This window comes from Schistocerca americana, chromosome 1 (assembly GCF_021461395.2).
Source record: "Schistocerca americana isolate TAMUIC-IGC-003095 chromosome 1, iqSchAmer2.1, whole genome shotgun sequence".
NCBI classification, from domain to species: Eukaryota; Metazoa; Arthropoda; class Insecta; order Orthoptera; family Acrididae; genus Schistocerca; species Schistocerca americana.
The window spans coordinates 515,551,061-515,572,493 of record NC_060119.1 but is presented as its reverse complement, the minus strand read 5'-3'; the positions used below and the strand labels follow the sequence as shown (position 1 = coordinate 515,572,493).

The following is a 21,433-nucleotide window of genomic DNA, read 5'->3' as shown; positions in this document are numbered from 1 at the left end:
CCCCCACTCATACTTTGCAAGTCTTAATGCGCGCTCTCTCTCTCAGCATCTTCATAAATTGGACAAAATTCACTACCTTTGTTTCTAAGCAGTTATTGAATTTATTCAATGATTTATGTGCAGTGCAAGTACTACGTCTAGGAACCAATACTGAGGAGGAAAGCTATGACCACCACGTACACTCTGGTTTAACTTCTATAAGGTGGCTTACCAGTTTAAGCGGGAATGACTTAGGAATGGCCTCATAAAGAAGTCCTAGGAAATGGTTTCAAATTTAGATGACAGTGTCGGTAGAATCTACTCAGAGTTGTATACTAACACATACTGAAACTTTAGAAAAACAGTAGAGCATTAACTGGCCAACTCGGTTTAATGTTACAATTGCAGTCTGTGCACAATGTGGAGGTTGATATCGACATGCACATTTTCTGATGAAACATGATTGCATTTGTTGGAGTATGTGAGAATAATTGACATTAGGCTTTTGAAAATCCTATTTGATAACATTAAGAGGCACTGCATTCATTTTTCAGAAAAGTAACAGCTAACAAAAGATGTAAAGTTATTTCATTCAAGACAGTTCAATAGCACACACCGCCAGCGCTTCTGTGGCAGTGAGGGATTTACTTTTGATTATAACACAACACTTGTCATATGTGAAACCCATTTAGCAATCCTCAGATTTTTTTTCCAAACTGTTGGAAGCTTTATTTTCCAGAAGCTCCCTGAACTTGTTTCATCTCCATTTATTTCTTTAGCTGGCTGTCCAGTCCTTCCATCAGCTACATGGAACAGAAGAGCTCGCCGGGTACTTTGTCTTCATTCTTGGTCGTACTATTTTCTTTTCCTAAAGTGAGTTCATTGTGCAAACCAAAGTGCCAACTTGCTCGGTGTTCACAAAAGTGGCCTGCTGATTGAAAAGGGAAGAGAAGAATTTTAAATCCATCCAGATTTATGTTTTATATAATTTCCTGAATCACTAGAAGCAAATGCTAAGATTTCATTCATCACTCCTCCCTAATCAGAGCTTGTGCTCAGTCTCTAATGATGATGTTTACAAGACATTAACCCCTAAATTACCTTTCTTCCTCATGAGAAAACTGTCTATACCTTTTATTTTCTTTATTTTGTATTTCAGTTCAGAAGTTGTTGCGAAAGCATTATCAGTTTCTTTCAAACCAGTATTCCTTGCAGGTTGTGTCTTAATCAAACATACAATCTTCATTTTCACCAAGGAAACTTTGTGCAGTGCTTATTTTCACTTCCAACTGTAGCTGTTATTTTTACCTTTGGCTTCTGCTTCTGCTTGTGTTTACAACTATTTCTTAGAGACCTGGTGAATATCTTCTTCGTTATTGGTACTCTTTGCCATAGATCCTTCCATTCTAGGAAGGGGCTATGAAAGCGTGCTTTGAACAAGTGATGACTCTCCTCTGTATGGATGCTTAGTAGATAACCTAAAGTACCAAAAATTAAGAAAGCAGGTAAAAAGGTATTTCATCGGGGCAGTTGTTCTGCAGACTGAACATTTTTAAAAATCTGTAAGCACGAATTGTAAGGTATTGGTGTTCATGCATTTTAAATTGGAAGATTGACTCATTTTTCACACAAAACCTCATATACATTCAAACTTACCTAGAAAAATTAAATTTATCCGTTTTGTTTGATAGTAGCATGTTGTGCTGACATAATACTCTACAGCATTGTTCTGGCATTCATATGGAACACAACAATGGGGTAACTGCAGCACACAGTGAACCAGTGAAATTAGAGAGACCGCACACCAAAAGTTTACCCCCTTTTAACATTGTATTACTTATTAAAATGTTTGAAACATTACTTCCTAACCATGAAACAGTGGTCCGGAATGGGTGTCATTTACAGACTTAACAAGTATTGATAATTGGTGTATTTTGTCTATAGGCCAGTAGGGAGTTGCAACTAATAACAGCACACATTATTTAGTGAAAGCTCACATTATTTAGTGAAAGTTCCATGTTGCTACAGTTTTATACCCATATTCTTTCACACTTGGCTCGAAAGGCAGGCTTCTAATATTTAATGCTTTTTTACCACAGTTCAGAGTTGCTTTGTTAGAGATGATGGCAACAGTGTAAATAAAAACCTGAAAATGTGTGGTCTGTTTGTGTAGTGGATGCCTTCTGTGGCCATAAGGAAATCTACATACATACGAAGTGTGGCGGAGGGTACCCTGTACCACTATTAGTAATTTCCTTTGCCACTTTACTCACAAATAGAGTGAGGGAAAAACTACTTTTTATATGTCTCAGTATGAGCCCTAATTTCTCGTACTTTACCTTTGTGGTCCATATGCAAAATGTAGTTGGCGGTAGTAGAATCGTTCTGCAGTCAGCTTCAAATGCTGGTTCTCAATTTTCTCAATAGTGTTTCTCGAAAAGACATTGCGTTCCATTCAGGGATTCCCAGCTGAGTACCCGAAGCATCTCGGTAATACTTTCATGTTGTTCAAAGGTGCCAGTAACAAATTTAGCAGTCTGCCTCTGAACTGCTTAGAAGTTTTTCTTTAAACCAAATCTAATTCAGATCCCAAACACTTCAGCTGTACTCAGCAATGGGTCACACTAGTGTCCTATATGCAGTCTCCTTTACAGATGACTCCCACTCCCAAAAGTCTCCCAATAAATCAAACTTGACCATTTGCCTTCCCTACCACAATCCACATGTGTTCGTTCCATTTCGTATCACTTCGCAGCATTACACCCAGATATTTAAATTGTGTAACTATCAGGCAGGACGCTACTTTTTTTTAAATTTATCTAAATTTAGAGCTGTCATTCATCACACAACTAGAAACTTTGTCTTAACATCTTCTATCCTCCTAAAGTCAATTGACGATGACACCTTCCCATATACCATGGCATCATCAGCAGACAAATGCAGATTGCTCCCCACCCTATTCCAGATCATTTACATATATCGAAAACTATAGTGGTCCTATCACACTTGCCATCAAGTAAAACGTGCTGGGTTCTATTACTTATGAAGTCTTCGAACCAGTCAACGTATCTGGAACCCATTCCATATGTTCATATCTTTGTTAACAGCTTGTACAATAGCAAATGTTTTTTGGAGGTATGTAATATCCATATTTCACGGTATCATTTCAGAAAAGGGTGAGCTGAGTTTTGCGTAAGTGCTGCTTTCTAAAGCAATTATGATTTGTGGACATAAGCTTTTTGATCTCTAGTAAATTTGTTATAACTGAAATGAGAATACGCTCAAAAATTCTGCAGCGAAGTAATATTATGGATATTGGTCTGCAATTTTGTGGGACCGTTCTTTTACCCTTCTTATATACGGGAGTCACGTGCGCTTTTTTTCAGTCACTTGGGACTTGCGCTGTGTGAAATATTCACAACAATTGCAAGCGGAATCAGGGGCCATTGCCATAAAACCAAATTGGGATGACATCTAGCTCTGGTGAATTATTTGTTTTCATCTCTCTCTGTTATTTCTCTACACCAAGGATACCTGTTAGTATGTTGTCCTTATAGGAGTCTGTGCTGTGGTCAAAGGTATGTTTGCGTGATTCTCATGCATGAATGATTTCTGAAATGCAGAATTTAAAACTTTAGTTTTTGTTTTGCTACCTTCTACTGCCACAACAGACTGGTTAACGAATAACTAGGTGGAAGCCTTAGATTCACTTCATGATTTTACTCAGAACCAGAATTTTCTCGAGTTCTCGGACAGATCTTTCACTGAGGTAGGACAGTGGTAGGTGTTGTATGCTTCAGGCACAGATCTCTTTACAGTAACATAGATCTCTAATGATCTTTTCCTGTTGTCATTTGCATGTTCTCTTTTGAACCAAGTGTGCAACAGCCTTTGCTTCCTTGGCATTTTGTGAATTTTTCTTGGTAAACCATGGTGAGTCTTCTCCATCGTTAATCCACTTACTAGGCACACAATTTATGATCTGTTTAAACTTTGCCCATAATTCCTTACACTTCTCATATTGTTCATTGCTCAAGTAATCCGTAGCTCATGGTCTAGTGGCTAGCGTTGCTGCCTCTGGATCACGGGGTCCTGGGTTCGATTCCCAGCCGGATTGGGAATTTTCTCTGCCTGGGGACTGGGTCGGTGTGTTGTCCTCATCATATATCATCATTTGTGACAATGGCTAGATTGGGCTGTGTGGAAAAAATGGTCTGTGTGGAAAAAATGGTCTGTGTGGAAAAAATGGTCTGTGTGGAAAAAATGGTCTGTGTGGAAAAAATGGTCTGTGTGGAAAAAATGGTCTGTGTGGAAAAAATGGTCTGTGTGGAAAAAATGGTCTGTGTGGAAAAAATGGTCTGTGTGGAAAAAATGGTCTGTGTGGAAAAAATGGTCTGTGTGGAAAAAATGGTCTGTGTGGAAAAAATGGTCTGTGTGGAAAAAATGGTCTGTGTGGAAAAAATGGTCTGTGTGGAAAAAATGGTCTGTGTGGAAAAAATGGTCTGTGTGGAAAAAATGGTCTGTGTGGAAAAAATGGTCTGTGTGGAAAAAATGGTCTGTGTGGAAAAAATGGGCTGTGTGGAAAAAATGGGCTGTGTGGAAAAAATGGGCTGTGTGGAAAAAATGGACTAAACACTCTCCTAGTCTTCTTGACTGGTTTATTAACTTTTGTAACCATATTTGCTCTGATGATGTCATGACAACTAATCACTGTCCCTACACTGATACTATCCATAAGGTCCAGCATGAATGTAGCTGCAAGGTTTAAAGTATTTCCATTGTGTGTGGGCTGGTAAACTAGCTGCTCATGACAGTTTTTGGAAAACATGTTCAGAAATACTTTATAAGGCAGTTTGTCTGTACCCTCGTGCATTGAATCCATAGAAGTCCCATTCTATGCTCAGCAGGCTGTGTCCAACTAGTACTGCATAATCTGGGTTTTTATCTGCTACGGGCTGTAGACTCTTTGATTGACCAGAGAACTGTCATGGCGGAATCAGGTGGCTGGTAAAAACATCCAACAATTAACTTGATTTCACCTAGATCTGTTACACACAACCAGCTAACTTCGCTGTTGCACTCAATTTCGACCTCAATAGAGACAATATTTTTGTCAACTGCAATGAACACTGCTCATAAGGCATCTAATATGTCTTTCTGATATATGTTCCATCACTTGCTAAGTATCTTGGAGCCTTCTGTGAGGGTTGTACCAAAAGTACAGTTCCCATATTTTTTACAAACAGAAAACATTGTTTATTGTTATTAATTTATACACCATTGAAAAGCTTACACTTTTGTCTGTTTTTCGACATAGTCACCATTTTTTTCGACACTCTTTTGAAGCCAGTACTCAAGCTTTTGTATTCCTAAATTTAAGTAGTCTCCCGCCAACGCATTGAGGAAGTTCGTAAACCTCTGCTCGGACTTCATCGCTCTTGAAGCATTTGCCACCTAAGTGCTACTTTAGCTTGGGGAAGAGGTTATAATCTCTGGGGGCTATTTCCGGGCTGTACGGGGGATGGGGCAGAACAGTTCACCCAAATTTCTTCAAAAGCTCCTGTTTGACGAGCGACGTGGGGTAGAGCGTTGTCGTGAAGAAGCACTACTCCTCCGTCAGTCATCCTCTCCGGCAATTCTGTATTGCTAACCAGAGTTTGGTCAATGTTTCAAATATCTGTCTGGGTTTACTGTCGTCCCAGGTTGCATGAAATCGATGAGGAGTGCCCCCTCTCAATCCCAAAACACAGTCGCCATAACGTTTCCTGCCGAATGCGTTTGTTTGAATTTATTTGGTGACGGTGAACCGGAGTGACACCACTAATGAGGTTGTTGTTTATTTTTGGGGGTGTAATGAAACATCCACGTTTCATCTCTCGTGATGATAGTCGAACAACTTCTCCTTGTTGCCTTACCCCCCCCCCCCCCCCTCACATTGTTGAAAAAACTTGCAAGCACAGTCAAGCTGTTACTCCGTGTGTCCATCAGTCAGCATCTGGGTGACCCAGTGAGCGCACACCTTGCGATAACCCAAAGTTTCTGTTAAAATTCTTTCAGTTGTGCTATGGGAAGCTTCAGGAATGGGCAACACGTTCACGGACAATGACCCTCTGATCTTTGAGCAACTCGCTGCTGATTTTCTGGATAATCTCATCCAAAACCGGTGGTCTTCCACTCTGTCCTTCATCGTGAACTTTGGTGCAGCCCTCAGCAAAAGCCCTGCACCATTTGCTGACATGCTGAACGGACATGCACTCTTCACCATAAACCTCAGTCATTTGCCGATGAATCTCCATGGCGATCAGCACTTCCATCTCTGTCAAGCCAACACTGAGCAAAGTAGCAAGTCATGGAGAGGCAGGCTCAATGGTGGGGGAACCACACCCACAAGGCTGTAGCTCATTGGGAACCTTACTTTTGGTACAACCCCGTTACCTTGGTTTTTCAGTGGGTTGTCAGTTCCAAATGAGGCTAATTGCTAACTGATAACTATGTTCTTCAGAAATTGATACTGTTTCCTTAATATCAGACAAGACCAGTGCTGCATGGTGGAAAAGTAAGCATCTTAAAAAATGTTGCAAGAGACATTATTCTGTTGCTGATGTCGGTAAGCTCCCCATTTTGGTACCATCATAGTCTTTATTGGTTATTGTGTCCCAAAGTCCTAATAATTCAAAATTTTGTGTGATTTATTTATCAGTGCTTTTTAGATGTCTCCCAAAATCCTCCGACACACTTTCTCGATATTGTTACAGGAATTTATATTAAAAAATGGGCATAAACATTAGATCCAATGTTTAGAATATCAGCCTAAATGTTGACCTTCAGAAAAATACCTATTCAGTATCTGATTATTAGCAATAAAATTCTTATTTTCCCGTATATTAAGGTGATATTGCATCCAGTGACTGGAAATATGCTTGACACGAAGACTTAAATGCAAAATCTCAAAGGGCTCCATCAGTCTCAAGAGTTCATACAGTCATGTGCTGACAGATGCAGCAAGAATTCTGTTGACGAATCCCTCTGTTAATACAAAGTGTAGTGTTCCATAGTGACTGCTGCTGAGTGTCTAAACTTAGTTTCTCTTAATTAGAGTAATAGAATTGGTGAGCTTCTATGGCCTTGGAAGAACTGTCAGCTTCAGCCTCTCATGACAGTGATGCTCACTAAACCCCATGTTGAGTGAGGGACAGTTGAAAACGATTAAAGTTTGTCTTTTGTCACATGTATTCCTTTACTTCCCTGTTCACTTCCCATTTTGCTCTCTTCCCTTGCTTCTCTCTTCACTTTTCATACACCTGCACTTCCAAATGAAATATTAGTGACACTAGATGGGTTGCAACATGTGAGGTAGAAGAGTTGCCACAGTCATCTCTCAGGTTTTATCAGCAAGGTTCATTAGTATTGTATTTGCAGGTGTACAGCTGAGTAGTTGTTTCCATTTTTGCGTAATATTTTGACAGCTGATCCAACCATCCCCTTTAGAGCTGTGAGGTTCGCTTTTGTGTGTACTCACTGTCCGGACTCCAATCCGACTGGCTGGAGTCCAGGAAGTAAGTACACATAACAGCACAATCTGAAGCAGAATGGGCATAAACATTAACTAAAAGTAACACTAGAACTGCCAGAACACAGGACAAGCCTATCTGCGATACTTCATGTGTGGTTAGTGTGAGTTAGTTGTAGCGTTAGCCTGCTGTGCAGAGGGTTTTGGATTTGAAACCCCCTGACAACACATTTTTAAAATGTATTATGCGTGAAGTGTTTTGGCAATCTACTTTCACTTTGTTTCTTTGAAAGTAATGAACCTATAGTGTACATTTGTGGTTTCATAGAATATATCAGAGCTGAAAAATAAAGAAACAGTTGCAATAATAATAATAATAATAAGTACATAACACTCTCTCTCTCTCTCTCTCTCTCTCTCTCTCTCTCTCTCTCTCTCTCTCTCTCTCTCTCTTGCACACACGCATTCATTCACTCATGACAGCCTCCACAGTTGCAAATATCTAAAACGGTGAAGAAAGTGGATTCAACAAGGAGATGTCTGTGGGTGGCACTTTTCCAACTAGAGGTTTCTAAAGATATTGTAGAGGTTGTACTGTCTGTTCACGCAACAGTCCATGAGTACACAATTATTCCATTGCTTTCACAGGTGAGCAAACTTGCTCCAAAGCTGTTTGTGGTCCTTCAAGAACCTTGTTTTTGAGGTACTTGTACACATCAATCCATGTTACCAGCACCAAACTTAATAGTCCACTCTCACTCCTCTGGTAAATGACCCAAGAAATGTTGAGGACATTTCTACAAGAAGCGGTAGTGCAACAAATCGAAACACATTGACTTTTGAACATTATGTACTACTTTTTAATTCTATTATTTTGTTTATTATTATTATTAATGTTATTGCAATTGCTTCTTTGTTTGTCTGTTCAGATTGTTTATTCTGTGAAACTGCAAATGTACTTTGTAGGTTTACTACTTTCAAAGAAATAAAGCAAAATTAGACTGCCAAAATACTTTCATGCATAATACGTTAAAAAAAACCTTGTTTGGGGGGGATTCAAAACCAAGACCCTTCGCATGACAGTCTAATGCTCTATCAACTCACCCACACTAGCCACACGTATAAAGGAATCACAGATATGCTTTTCCTGTGCTCTGGTAGTTCTGGTGTCGCTATTAATTAACGTTTATGCCTGTTCTGCTGGACAACAGCACATAGCTCAAACTGAATCATAGTTTTGTTTGATACCTTGTTGACAAAACATTTGTTACAGCTCTGAGTCTCTGACATCTGGAGGTTTGGGTGTCAGCTGCACACCTGTATGTAAACAAAGTGGTATTGGCACTTTTATGCCATGTTCCATACAATTCTGAGTGGTAATCATGAATTATCAAAATGCATTTTCTTAGACTATCAGTACAATGTTTAGCATTTGATGTGTTCAATTTTCTTATAACTTATTATTTTCTCAGCAGTTCTGTTAATGAGACACTTTCAAGATTTCAGCCGTGTGATCAAGAGTTTATCAGTTGTTTTGAATGGCCTCTTGTGGATGCTTTACTTCATATAGGTTTGTGATGATTTAAGGGTGTACCTCTAGTTTTCTGAAAGAGTCATCTCCAGTAAGTCAGATAAACACTTACCATGTTTGCTTAATGTGTCTGGAAGCTGTCATGGAGAAAAACTCCCCCACAGATGTTGATTGGTTTAGCTTTAATTGAATTACTTTATCTGGTGAAATTTTGATTTTTGCATACTAGCACCGAACTTCATAAAATTTGTGGTAAATTTTTTTCTCTAAATATTGACTTAAGAATTGTACAGCATGTTACTACAGCTCACATAAAACTGAGTAGCAGTATTGATCAGTTTTACACTGAGGTGACAAAAGTCGTGGTATACAACCTAATAATGTGTCTGTCTCCTTTGGTGCAGCAACTCGATGTGGCATGGTCTCAAGTAATTGGAAGTCCCCTGCAGAGATATTGGACCATGCTGCCTCTGTAGCCATCCAAAACTGCAAAAGCGTTGCCGGTGCACGATTTTGTTCATGAACTGACCTCTTGAATATTTCTAGTAATTGTTTGAGAGATTCATGTCAGGCGATCTGGGTGGCAAAATCATTCGCTCGAATAGTCCCGAATGTTCTTCAAACAGATCACAATCAATCATGGCTTGGTGACATGGCGCCTTGTCGCCCATAAAAATTCCATCTTAGTTTGTGAATCTGAAGTCCACGAATGGCTCAAAGTAGGCGAACATAACCATTTCCAATCAATGATCGGTTCATTTGGACCAGAGAACAAACTCCATTCCATGTAAACACAGCTCACACCATTATGGAGCGACCACCAGCTTGGACGATGCCTTGTGACAACCGGTGTCCATAGCTTCATGGGGTCTACACCACACTTGAATCCTACCATCAGTTCTTACCAACCGAAATCGAGACTAATCTGACAAGGCCATCGTTTTCAAGTCATCTGGGATGCAATCGATGTGGTCACGACCCTGGGAGAGGTACTTTGGGCCATGTTGTCTTGTTACCAAAGGCACTCGTGTCAGTTGTCTGCTGCCATAGCCCATAAACACCTAAGTTTGCTGCACTGTCCTAACAGATAAGTTTGTCATATGTCCCACATTAATTTCTGTGGTTCTTTCACACAGTATTGCGTGTCAGTTAGCACTGACAACTCTACATAAATACTGCTGCTCTCTGTCGTTAAGTGAAGGCCATCAGCCGCTGCAGTGACCGTGGTCAGAGATAATGCTGGAAATTTGGTATTCTCGACACTCTCTTGACACTGTGGATCTTGGAATATTGAATTCACAAATAATTTCCGAAATGGAGTGTCCTATGTGTTTAGCTTCAACTCTCAACAACCATTTCGTGTTCGAAATGTGTTAATTCCGTTGTGAGGCTACAATGATGTTGGAAAATTTTTCTCATGTGTCATCTAGGTACAAATGACAGCTCCACCAATGTACTGCCCTTTTATACCTTGTGTACACAATGCTACCACTCTCTGTATATTTGCGTATCGCTGTCCCATGATTTTTGTCACCTTAGAGTAAATTCAGTTTTCTCTGGTCGACTAATGAAGTAAATCACTGTGACGTAAATTAGTCCTTCCTAATATATTTGGGGACATTTCTTTTATTGTATTAATTATATTACTATAAAATATTGTAGTAAATTTGTGAGTGCACAATTGGTCTTTTTTTATTGCAGTACAATGTCATATTGAGAAGTATGTAGACAGCATTTGAAATAATAATTCTGTCATTGATTATTTTCCCTCTCTCTGTTGGTTTCTAGCCTTGTTTGCCGTACCTAAGAATTACAAGCTAGTTGCTGCACCCTTGTTTGAGTTATATGACAATGCACAGGGGTATGGACCAATTATATCGTCTTTACCACAAGCTTTGTGCAGGTGAGTACTGCTGTTACATTGTAGCCTTTACTTGATCAGAGTTATCAGGATGACACTATTGAGTGCAACTAGCATTTTCTTCCTTTGCTGTGCTGTTTACCAATAATGATTATGCCTTGTTAGAATTTTCTCAAATTTCCATAATTTTGTTTTGAAAGAAAAGTAGTGTCATGCAAAAACATGCTGCCCCCTACACACACACACACACACACACACACGTACACGTACAAGTCTTGCTGCAGAAATTTTTCTTTTTTGTGTGGACTATCATTTGCATTATCGGTGGGTTAATCAGTCATTTACATAAATGGCTGATGCTATTGTTCGCGTCTTGTAAGAAGGCAGACCAATTATCAGCAGTTGTGCGCATCCCCCCTCCACTAGCCACAGGCAGCCAATAATATTCATTCTCTTTCCGAGTGGCTAGCGGAGAGTTACAGCTAGAGAGTGAGAATCTTGCTCCTACATGCTGCACTGTTGCCGTACTTCACGACAACCGTATTATTCATTCAACTGTCCCCCCCCCCCCCCCCCCCCCCAGGTGTATAGCTGTGAATGTGTATCCGTAAATGTTTAAGTGTGATCAAAAAGAAAGCCAGGTGATGGCAAAAAATGTGAAGTGAAGTACTTCACAATCTGGCGAGGGGGATTATTTACCGCATTTATAACTTTTCAAACATGAATTTGAAAGCAGGTCTTCTACTGTCGATATTTGAAAACACAAGAACGGGCTCCAGAACAATGTGGTGTTGGCAAGAGAGCTGTAGGAACTGTAGAAAAAGTTGGTTTTGTGTCGCCTGGAAAGCATTGAAATCACATGGAACCTGTAACATAAATGGATAGTTTTAACAATGATGTTTTAAAGTGCTCCATGTGAACAATGTGTGTCAGACATAACAAAAACTTGTTATAGCTATGCAATGGTAAGCACTTCATCAATGTAAAGAATATTAAAAGAAAGATGATGATTCCATTTATGTTAAGAAGAGAATTTTTAGTTCAAAGAGGTGGCATAAGTGCAGCACGAACTATATCTCATATAAAGATTAACGACCCAAGAGGAGGGGATGGTTCAACAGTGTATTACCTTGATGAATCATGGGTCAGTTAGAATCATTCTAGGTAGATCTGCTGGTGGCAGTTTTAAAGTTCTCATAAGAATAGGTTCTCGGATAATTATTCTGCATTCTGACTCTTCTTCTGGTTTTGTTTCTGAGAATGAACTTCTACTTACATGTAAGAGAAACAGCAATGACTACCATTTGGAAATGGACGCTGTCAATTTCATAAGGTGATTCACAATTCTTGTCACACCTTGCTTCAAACTCGGTCATTGCCAGGTATAATTCAACTGTTACAGAGAAAACACCAGAAAAGCAGGTATTTGTCCACGGCTTAAAGGTAAAAATATTAATCACAGTGTAATCCAGACTCGCGCCGATGTCCTGACCTTGTTAATTTATACAAGTCATGTGACAGAACATACAAACCTTGCGCATTAATGGGGGTCAGATAATTTTGTGTTTACCCGTGTATCGCTGTCAGTGTAGCTCCATTGAATTAATTTAGGCAAATGGTTTTAATGCTATGTGGGAGAAAGAAACAGAACATTCAAGATAACACATACTGAACACTGCTTGTGCATGAGGCAACAGACAATATCCCAACTGTAGCATGGGCACAGTCTGTGCAGCATGCTGAAAAGCTTCAGAAAGAACAACTTGACAGGGAAGTGATGATGGATATAAGCCATGAACCTATCATCGTAAATTTACAATCAGATTGTTCAGAAACAGACTCGAATAGAAGTGACAATGGTATTACAATTAGACTTTGGAACAAAGTAGTAATATTTTGAAGTTTTAAAGACTCGTTGTTTAAAAAATGTGTTTGGGAACATATCAGTTGCATACATAATAATGAGAACTTCCTAGCGTTTTTGATTAGCACTTCGTATCTTTTTAATTATGCAGATTTTGTTGTGTATTAAATTTTTTCTTACAAGTTCAAATCACAATAAATGATACATATTTGCAAGCAGTTTCAATGACCTTGTCTTTCGACAATTCTCATTTTGAGAGAGATTGTACTTCACATCTTCACAAAGCTGTGTCAGCTGTTTGCCTCCCGACGTCACTCAGAGTAAATCTGTGGAGCAGTGGACGGAATATCATCAGAACGTCAATTAATATTTCTCTTATGATGATTGATTGAAATTGGTTTTAATATTTTTCACCTCATAGACATAAATGTATAATAGAGTGTACCATAGGCAAACGAGCCATTCCTGTTGTCCACAGCAGCACAGTTTGGCGATATGGACTTTGTTTGCCCGCTCTGCTTCCTTTCCACTTCGCCTTTATGCGTGGAAGCGCCTTCCTAGGTGGCGCGCGTTTTAGTGTAATAACAGAGCCCTTTAATAATATTTTTTGTTTAAGTTTTCCACAAAATCACTTCAGCTTTGTTAGCAGTTTAACTTGTCAGTGCTGAGTTTTATTATGTTGCCAGAATGAGGGCATTTGCCCACAAAAGACAAAAGTCCTTTGAGTCTTGGTCCAGCGCATAGTTTTGATCTGCCAGCAAGTTTCATATCAGTGTACATTCCGCTGCAAAGTGAAAAATTTTATTTTGGGAACTTCCCCCAGTGTGTGGCAAAGTCTTGTCCCCACAATAGCCTTTTTTCCAGGAGTGCTAGTTATGCAAGTTTCACAGGAAAACTCCTCTGGCATTTGAAAGGTAGGAGATGAGGCACTGGCCGAACTAAAACTAAGAGGATGGGTCATGAGTTGTGCTTGGGTAGCTCAGTCAGTAAAACATTTGTTCGTGAAAGGCAAAGGTCCCAAGTTCGAGTTTTGGTCCAGCTCACAGTTTTAATCTGCCATGAAGTTTCATATCAATGCACACTCCACAGCAAAGTGAAAATATCATTCTGCCAGTCGACCAATCGTTTTGAATTTGAAACGGGCGCACAAATCTCGTTATAGTCTACACCTTCTACTTGACTAAATCGCTTTGTGACTAAGCAAGCTTTAAAAATCTGGTCTTCTCACCAACTTTCTTCTTTCTAAATACTCATCTATTCTTTACAAGAATTACACCAGATGGTAGCTCAACCAGTTTCCCAATATCATGATTTTTTTCAGGAAGTTAATTTCTTCATTCATTGCAACCATCTGTTCTGCTGCCTTATTAGAATTAACTGATTCATGATATGATAATGGTTGATCACTGTTCTTTTCTTGCACAATGTGTTTTTGTACTATTTCATGATAAACAACCTCGTTTGAATGAAGTGTCATTGGATGATATTTGCTTAAACTCATTTTCTCTTTTGTTGCACTCATCCTTGGCCTGCATCTATTTCATTAAATATCAGAATGTTCCACAAATTCCTGATTACCTTCAGTTTCTTCCAAATTTTCCTCCTGATCTGAGAAATCATAAAATTTCCCTTCAGTGTAAGAATCTTCTCTTTCATGTCATATTTCATCTCCAATACTTGGAAATGATAATGCTCCTTCATTGCACATACAATAGAAATTTGTCCTGTTTATTATTTTCAGTTGAGCATTTGCCATTCAAGAATTGTTTGAAAATACTTTTCTTGGATTCCACAGGCTATTTTGTTTCTGGCATCCAGGCCCTGTACCCACGGTCATATAGTGTGTTATAGAGTGCATCAGCTGGCCGCGGTGGTCTAGCGGTTCTAGGCGCTCAGTCAGGAACCGCGCGACTGCTACGGTCGCAGGTTCGAATCCTGCCTCGGGCATGGATGTGTGTGATGTCCTTAGGTTAGTTAGGTTTACGTAGTTCTAAGTTCTAGGGGACTTATGACCGCAGATGTTGAGTCCCATAGTGCTCAGAGCCATTTGAACCATTTTATAGAGTGCATCAAATAATTAAGCCTTTTTCTGCCCTTTCGTATAATTTCGAACAACGTTTTTGTTTGTGTAGGTGACTGAAAACTTCACATCCTATCACAAGTAAATGTCTCACACTAGACTTTCTACCTGTCCACAATTCCTGAGGCATTTTTTTGTTGTTGTGGTTATTTGTAACGCGATTCCTTATCTTTGCGGCAGTGTACATCATCTCGCCCCAAAAACACCTTGGCAAATTCCTAGCTATTGTGACCTTACCATATCATTAACGTTCTGTTGAGCATTCAGCTATACTGTTTTTCTGTGATGTGTAGTTTAGTTATTTCGTGTCATATTCATTCAGATTCACAGAACTGTGTGAACAGAATTCTAGGCCCTTGTTCACGTGAATTTTGTTTACAGTTTGTTTTTTCATTTGACTCCTCCATTTCTTGAATTCTTCTAATACTTCATCCTTATTTTTTAAGAAATTCACAAATGTGTATTGGCCTGCGTCATCAACAATACTCGTTGAATATTTCATGCCTCCAAAACTGGGAATGTCAGTATGTCCCATGAGATCACTATTAACAACTTCTAAACAGGTAGTTCGTTCCTTCATACCTTGTTTTAAGAAATGGTCTTCGTGTTGATTTACGTGCCAAACAGCCACCACATGGGTTTATTTTACCGTTTTCACACTGTAATTCCAAGACTGCTTCCTTCATTATCGTGTTGTTTGCTGTACACTTGCAGACATGTATCATTTGACAATGCCCTAAGTCTAGCGACTTTGTGTTACATTTGTTATTTCTCAGTACGTTTATTGATCTGTCAACTGCACATGGTTTTGTATTTATGTAACATAAATGACCTTCCTGCTGATTTTTAACAAGCAGTCTTCCAGAGATATTGTCCTCTTGCAACCTTCATTATCAGAAATAATCTTTCTATTATTGTTAGCTATGAGTTTTTTAGCCAAAACTTCGTTGTTAATTATCTTTGCTTCTGTTTTTATGCCATCAACTAATGTCGTGACCTCAGCTAAAATATTTTCATCAACAGCTGAAAAATAATTTTCATTTGGAGCCATGTGATGAATTGACCAGGAATCCACTATCCAGTTATCACCATTCAATGTAACTGTGCCACAGGCAGCACTCATACTAACAGCACCTATATTCTTTTGTTCCTTTTTAAATTTCCCCCTTTCAGGACAGTTTCTGAATACGTAACGGACTTTGTGACAGTTGTAACAAACGAAACTACCTTTTTATGTTGCTTCTTTATTCGTTTCTTCCTGTCCTTTGTAAAATTCCTTAAGTGGAGTTTTTTGGTACTGTTAATTACCAACATTAACGTTCAGGGATGTTGCAGAATGTTTATCTTCATTATATTTGGGATGTGTAGCATCTTTTCACGTGCACACTTAATTGTTGCACTCTTAAAATCATTATCTGGCAAATAGCACAAAGCTGTAATTAGTACATCCCACTTGTTTGGAAGTACACACAGAACAGTCGTTGATAAATCTCCCTCTTCAGTTTTGTTGCTAATGTTCACTAGGCCTGCTACAGTTTTGTTTATTAGCCCTAGATAAATTTCCACAGATTCATAGTTCTTCATTTTTAGTGAATATAGCTTCCATCTCAGTTGCACAGTGTGAAGTTAGATATCCCTTAGGTCATATAATTTTGAAGTTCTTCACATACTGTTTTTTTATTTGACAACTTTCGTATACAAGTATGTATTTGCTGCTGTTCACATATGGAAAGTACAACTTTTGCTAGCGCCTTGTCATTGTGTGTTATATATGCCTTTTTATCAGCATATGGTGCAAGGTTCTGGCTCTCAAGGATCAGTTATAGTCCTTAAATGGTAATCTATTATAATCATTTTCATCTGATACAATCAGGAGGCGTTATTCTCTCCACATAGTTTCTCAGTCGTTTGTTCTCTGTCATCTCTGTATATTTCACTACTGTATTCGTTTTACTCTTGTTTTCTTTTGTGAGAGATCACAAATACTGGTCGTTATCAGTTAACTTTTTCCAAATGCGTCGCACAAAAATAGTCAGCTGGTATCAATAAATATTTCACCTTCACTGCACAAGAGTTTTAAAATGGATATTTGACCCACAGTTTCTATTTCTTTCTAAACATGACTGTGCACATACTCATTGTTGTAGTGGGATAAAACTCTCTTCTCACACACATTATATTTATTAAGTGAAAAACTACATACACCATCAAATCACTAACAGAGAAACCCTATAACAACACTTTGATAGTCTTTTTAAATAACCTATAAGATAATCCAGTAACATCATAGAAATGAAAAGAATGTAATATCCAGTAACATCACAGAAATGAAAAGAATGTAATAAATAAAGGAGCTCTTCTCCACCTGTTTATCTCGTAACAAGTAGCACTAGAAGTATTAGAAACAGTATTACTTTTATAGAGTAACATTGCATAGCCAGAGAATAAAAACATAAGAGATAAAGTGCTCACATTAAATAAGTAAAAATTGTCTTGTAAAGCCAACATTAAAACCTCGAGTATAGCAAGCCACTAGAACTGACATCAGACTGAAAGATTTATCACTGGATTTCACTGCTATGTAGAAACTCCGTAATGTGCTCGCCACCTATGGGTCACGAATAGCAGAGAACAGCACAAATTAAGAAAATAGTTCCATTATTAAAAGCAAATAGTTAGAACAAGAGACCAAGCTCAGTAACAGAAGTATAAAAATGTGATAAATGAAATACATGGGAAAATGCTGTAAAACGAAACAGCAGCTGTACACACCATCTGCCCAGTGCAGGCAGCATTAAAGTGCTTAAAATGAACAGAATTAATGCAGTAGGAATAACAGCTATGAAATTTTTATTTTGCAGTTGTTGCTGTGGGCTGAGAATAAAACCATCATTGACATACATTTGCTTATGAATTGCCAGCCTATAACCTTCCTTTTCTGTATGAAGGGTAACTTGCTACACTCCCTTCAGTTTGTACCCTTTCTGCCTTGTAAATGCTCTTTATACCTGATGCTGATGACAGATCTTCTAGTGTGCCCTATTCAATAAATTGGCCAAGTGTTGGAGGTGATTTTTTTAAACCACTGAATTACACAGAGAAGTGATCAAATATTTCAGTGTGTGGATTAGATTTTTCTACTAACTGTTATCTGTGGAAAAGGCAACTTCGCATCCACATCTTCTTTGTAGCAGGTGACAAATTCTGTAGGAAATGGTCCCTAAGTACAGTTTCGTGTGTGTGTGTGTGTGTGTGTGTGTGTGTGTGTGTGTGTGTGTGTGTGTTTTATTAGCAATATTGCCCAAAGTAATGACTCTGCTGTTAGTTTTTGCTGTAAAAATGTCATCAATTAAGGAAAGTTCATAAACATTATTATCTGCTGCAGTTTTTATGAAAGTGATATCAACTTAAAAGTTTTTTTGGGTGATAAAGGCAGTGATATAGCCTGATGAATGGCTGAATGGAAAAGCTTTTCATGAGGTTGGGGATGTACTGAGCTGGAGGGCAAAATTTGGTCTGTACTATTTTCTTTTTGAAATATACCAACAGTTTGTAATAATTCTAGTGCTGTTTATTGTTTGTGATATAGTTGTTATCCAATGGTGGTTTAAAATTTTTTTATAGGTAACTGTAATTTATCTGAAGATATCCTTGTATAGTATGTTAACTGGGGGCCTAGAAACGACGGAGAGGCTCCGTCCGTGCCGCTGTTGCAGTGGTCCACAACCCCACGACTACCGCAGTCCACTTCACCCCTCCGTCGCCCCACACTGAACCACTCTTTCAGGGTTATTGTGCGGTTTGGCCCCTGGTGGACATCTCACACCAGACGAGTGTAATCCCCACGTTTGTGTGGTAGAGAAATGGTGGTGTACACGTACGTGGAGAACTTCTTTGTGCAGCGATTGCCGACGTAGTGTAGCTGAGGCGGAACCACTCCGCATTCCCCAAGGCAGATGGAAAGCAGCCTAAAAACCATCCGCAGACTGGCCTGCTCATTGGATCTCGGCACAAGTTCGCCAGGCGGATTCGTGCCGGGGACCAGGCGCTCCTTCCCTATCTGGAAAGCCGGGCATTAGACCACACGGCTAACTGGGTGGGCGAAGGTACCCTTAGTTGACACCGAAGCCAATTCAATGCAATAAAATTTGTGTAACCAGTTGTCTTATTTTACCCTTCATTAAAACGGTCTAAATCCTTTTATCCAGTCTCTACAGTTAAGCCTTCATATTCCCCTAGACGAGTAAACTTCACATGGGTGTTGGGTGGGGGGATTGACAAAACACACACACACACACACACACACACACACACACGTGTTTAAAATTTCGGTCCAAAATACGCCTGCCGTCCCCTGTACCTACTTGTTACAGTTTGCTGGTTTGGGAGATCCAGACCACCTAAGCCTATGTATGGTCTCCACTCATCTCTCTTTTTCATTTCCACTGCTGCTCTCTATTTGGCTCGCACTGCTAACTAACTTCATCCATCTATTTCTCTTTTACTGCCACTCTCTATCACTGACCATCACTATCTCCTCTCTGTGTGGTTCCCACTGGTATTCTCTTCATCCAGCTCTTCTCTCTCTTCTTTCTCTTTCATTGCCTCTTTCTCACTCCCACCATCACTGCCTCCTTGCTTTTGCCACTAGCTCTGATCTACTCTCTTTCAACACAAAAATGTGGGAAGTTTGCATGCCAAAATTTTAGTGATAAAGGCGGAATTAGTTTTGAGGCAGCTGGTTCCAACTTTTGTCTGTCTTCTAAAGAGGGACTTAATTGCCTTTCTTGTGCTCTGACAGGAGCATTTTTCAGCTAGTGATCTTCTTTTCCCTGCTAAAGCAGGGTGTGATACTTCCATAAAATGAATTCCATAGATCAGTAAAGTTTTTACAAGTTTTTGATTCAGTTTGACACATTTAGGTATTGGATACATATAAACAACAAATAAAACAATCAAAAGTCCAGGTTCGAAGATCAACAGTACTATGACAAGGATGGATTGCTACTCGCTGTAAAGATAAAATGTTGAATTGCAGTCACGCAGAATGAACAAACTGTTACACATTTAGCATTTGGCCAAATACTTCCTTCAGAAAGGACAAGATAAACCCACACATTTACACAAGCAGGCATGCCTCACACAACATGACCGCTATCTCTGGCCACTTTGGAAGCAAGCAACAATCTGTGGTGGGGTGGAAGGGAGGAGGGATAGCAGGCTACGAATGAAGGAGAGGAGTCAATGCTTCCTAACAGAGCTTGCAAGGATGAGGAAAAGGCCATGAGGTGCAGCATTGAGTGAGTGGTTGTGGGGATGGAAGGGGGGGGGGGGATGAGGAGTGAAATAAGAGAGGAGTAAGGAGGGGGAAAAAGACAGGTGGGTGCATTTGCAGAGAGCAGTGCACAAGGAGAGTGAGGGGCATTTATTTGGGAGGGGGGGTGATTGGCCATTGGGAGGGGGGGGGGCAGAAACTGTTGGGTGGAGGGTGTGGAGACAGTAGGTTACTGTAGGTTGAGGCTGGGATGATAGTGGGAGCAGAGAATGTGTTGTAAGGAGAACTCACATCTTTAAAGTTCAGAAAACCTGGTGGTGGAGGGGAAGATCAAGATGGCCCGGGTTGTGAAGCAGCCATTGAAATCAAGCCTGAATGTTCAGCAGCGTGTTGTGCCACAGAAAGGTTCTCTTTGACTTGGTCACAGTATGGCAGTGGCCATTCATTGTGGTGGATAGTTGGTTGGTAGTCATACCAGTATATAAGGCTGTGCAATGGTTGCAGCAGAGCTGTTATGTAAAATGGCTGCTTTCACAAGTGACCCAGTCTTTGAAGGTGCGTGTAAGTCTGTGACATGACTGGAATAGGAAGTGCTGGGTGGGTGGATTGGGTAGTTCTTGCACTTGGGTCTTTCACAGAAATGTGGCAAGGGGTTGGAATTGGGATTGGCATAGGGATGGACTATGGTGCTGTGTTGGTGACAGAACAACACTTATGGAGGGGTGGGAAGGACCTCGGGAAGGGTGCCTCTCATTTCAGGACATGATTACGTAATCAAAGCCTAGACAAAGGATGTGGGTCAGTTGTTCCAGTCCAAGGTGGTACTGGTTGACAAAGGGGGTGCTTCTTTGTAGTGGACAAGTGTTTGGTGTGGTGGGAGGATTTGGGGTATGTGGGGATATGGCATGGGAAATATGTTTGTGGACAAGGTCTTGGGGTAGTGCCATTCGCTGTGTCCAAATTTGAGCAATAAAAACAAAAGATTTTAAGAGTGATACTACTAATGTGTGGTGTAACGTGACAACACCACCACAAAACAGATGCTTCCACTAGTTTGAAATGAGGGTAGGGCTCTCATCCACTGCTGGTTCATTTTACACTAATTTATGTAAAAATGAACAAAAAAACTTTAGGCTGCACCTGCATACCAAGAAATGTGTTTGATTTCAAAGTACAAATGAATTTTGCGTACAGAATAATTTTTTGTAAGGTGCTTATGCTGCCCGGTGGCACCATCAAATAATTTCCAAGTCTGTATAAATGTGGAGTGCCCATTATACAGAGACAGTGCATCATAAAGTTTTGTTGGTGGAAAATGCTGGTGACCGCAGAA

General features: G+C 39.7%; 1 protein-coding gene across 2 annotated transcripts in view; it reads left to right on the top strand.

Annotated features, from left to right (window-relative positions):
* Nucleotides 1-21,433, top strand: part of LOC124605168 (cleavage and polyadenylation specificity factor subunit 5) — a 111,399-nt gene that overhangs the window by 88,065 nt on the left and 1,901 nt on the right. For both annotated transcript variants that reach the window (XM_047136677.1, XM_047136686.1), the window contains exon 5: nucleotides 10,809-10,923. In XM_047136677.1, the coding sequence (XP_046992633.1) occupies nucleotides 10,809-10,923 (115 nt within the window). The remainder of the gene's footprint in view (nucleotides 1-10,808; nucleotides 10,924-21,433) is intronic.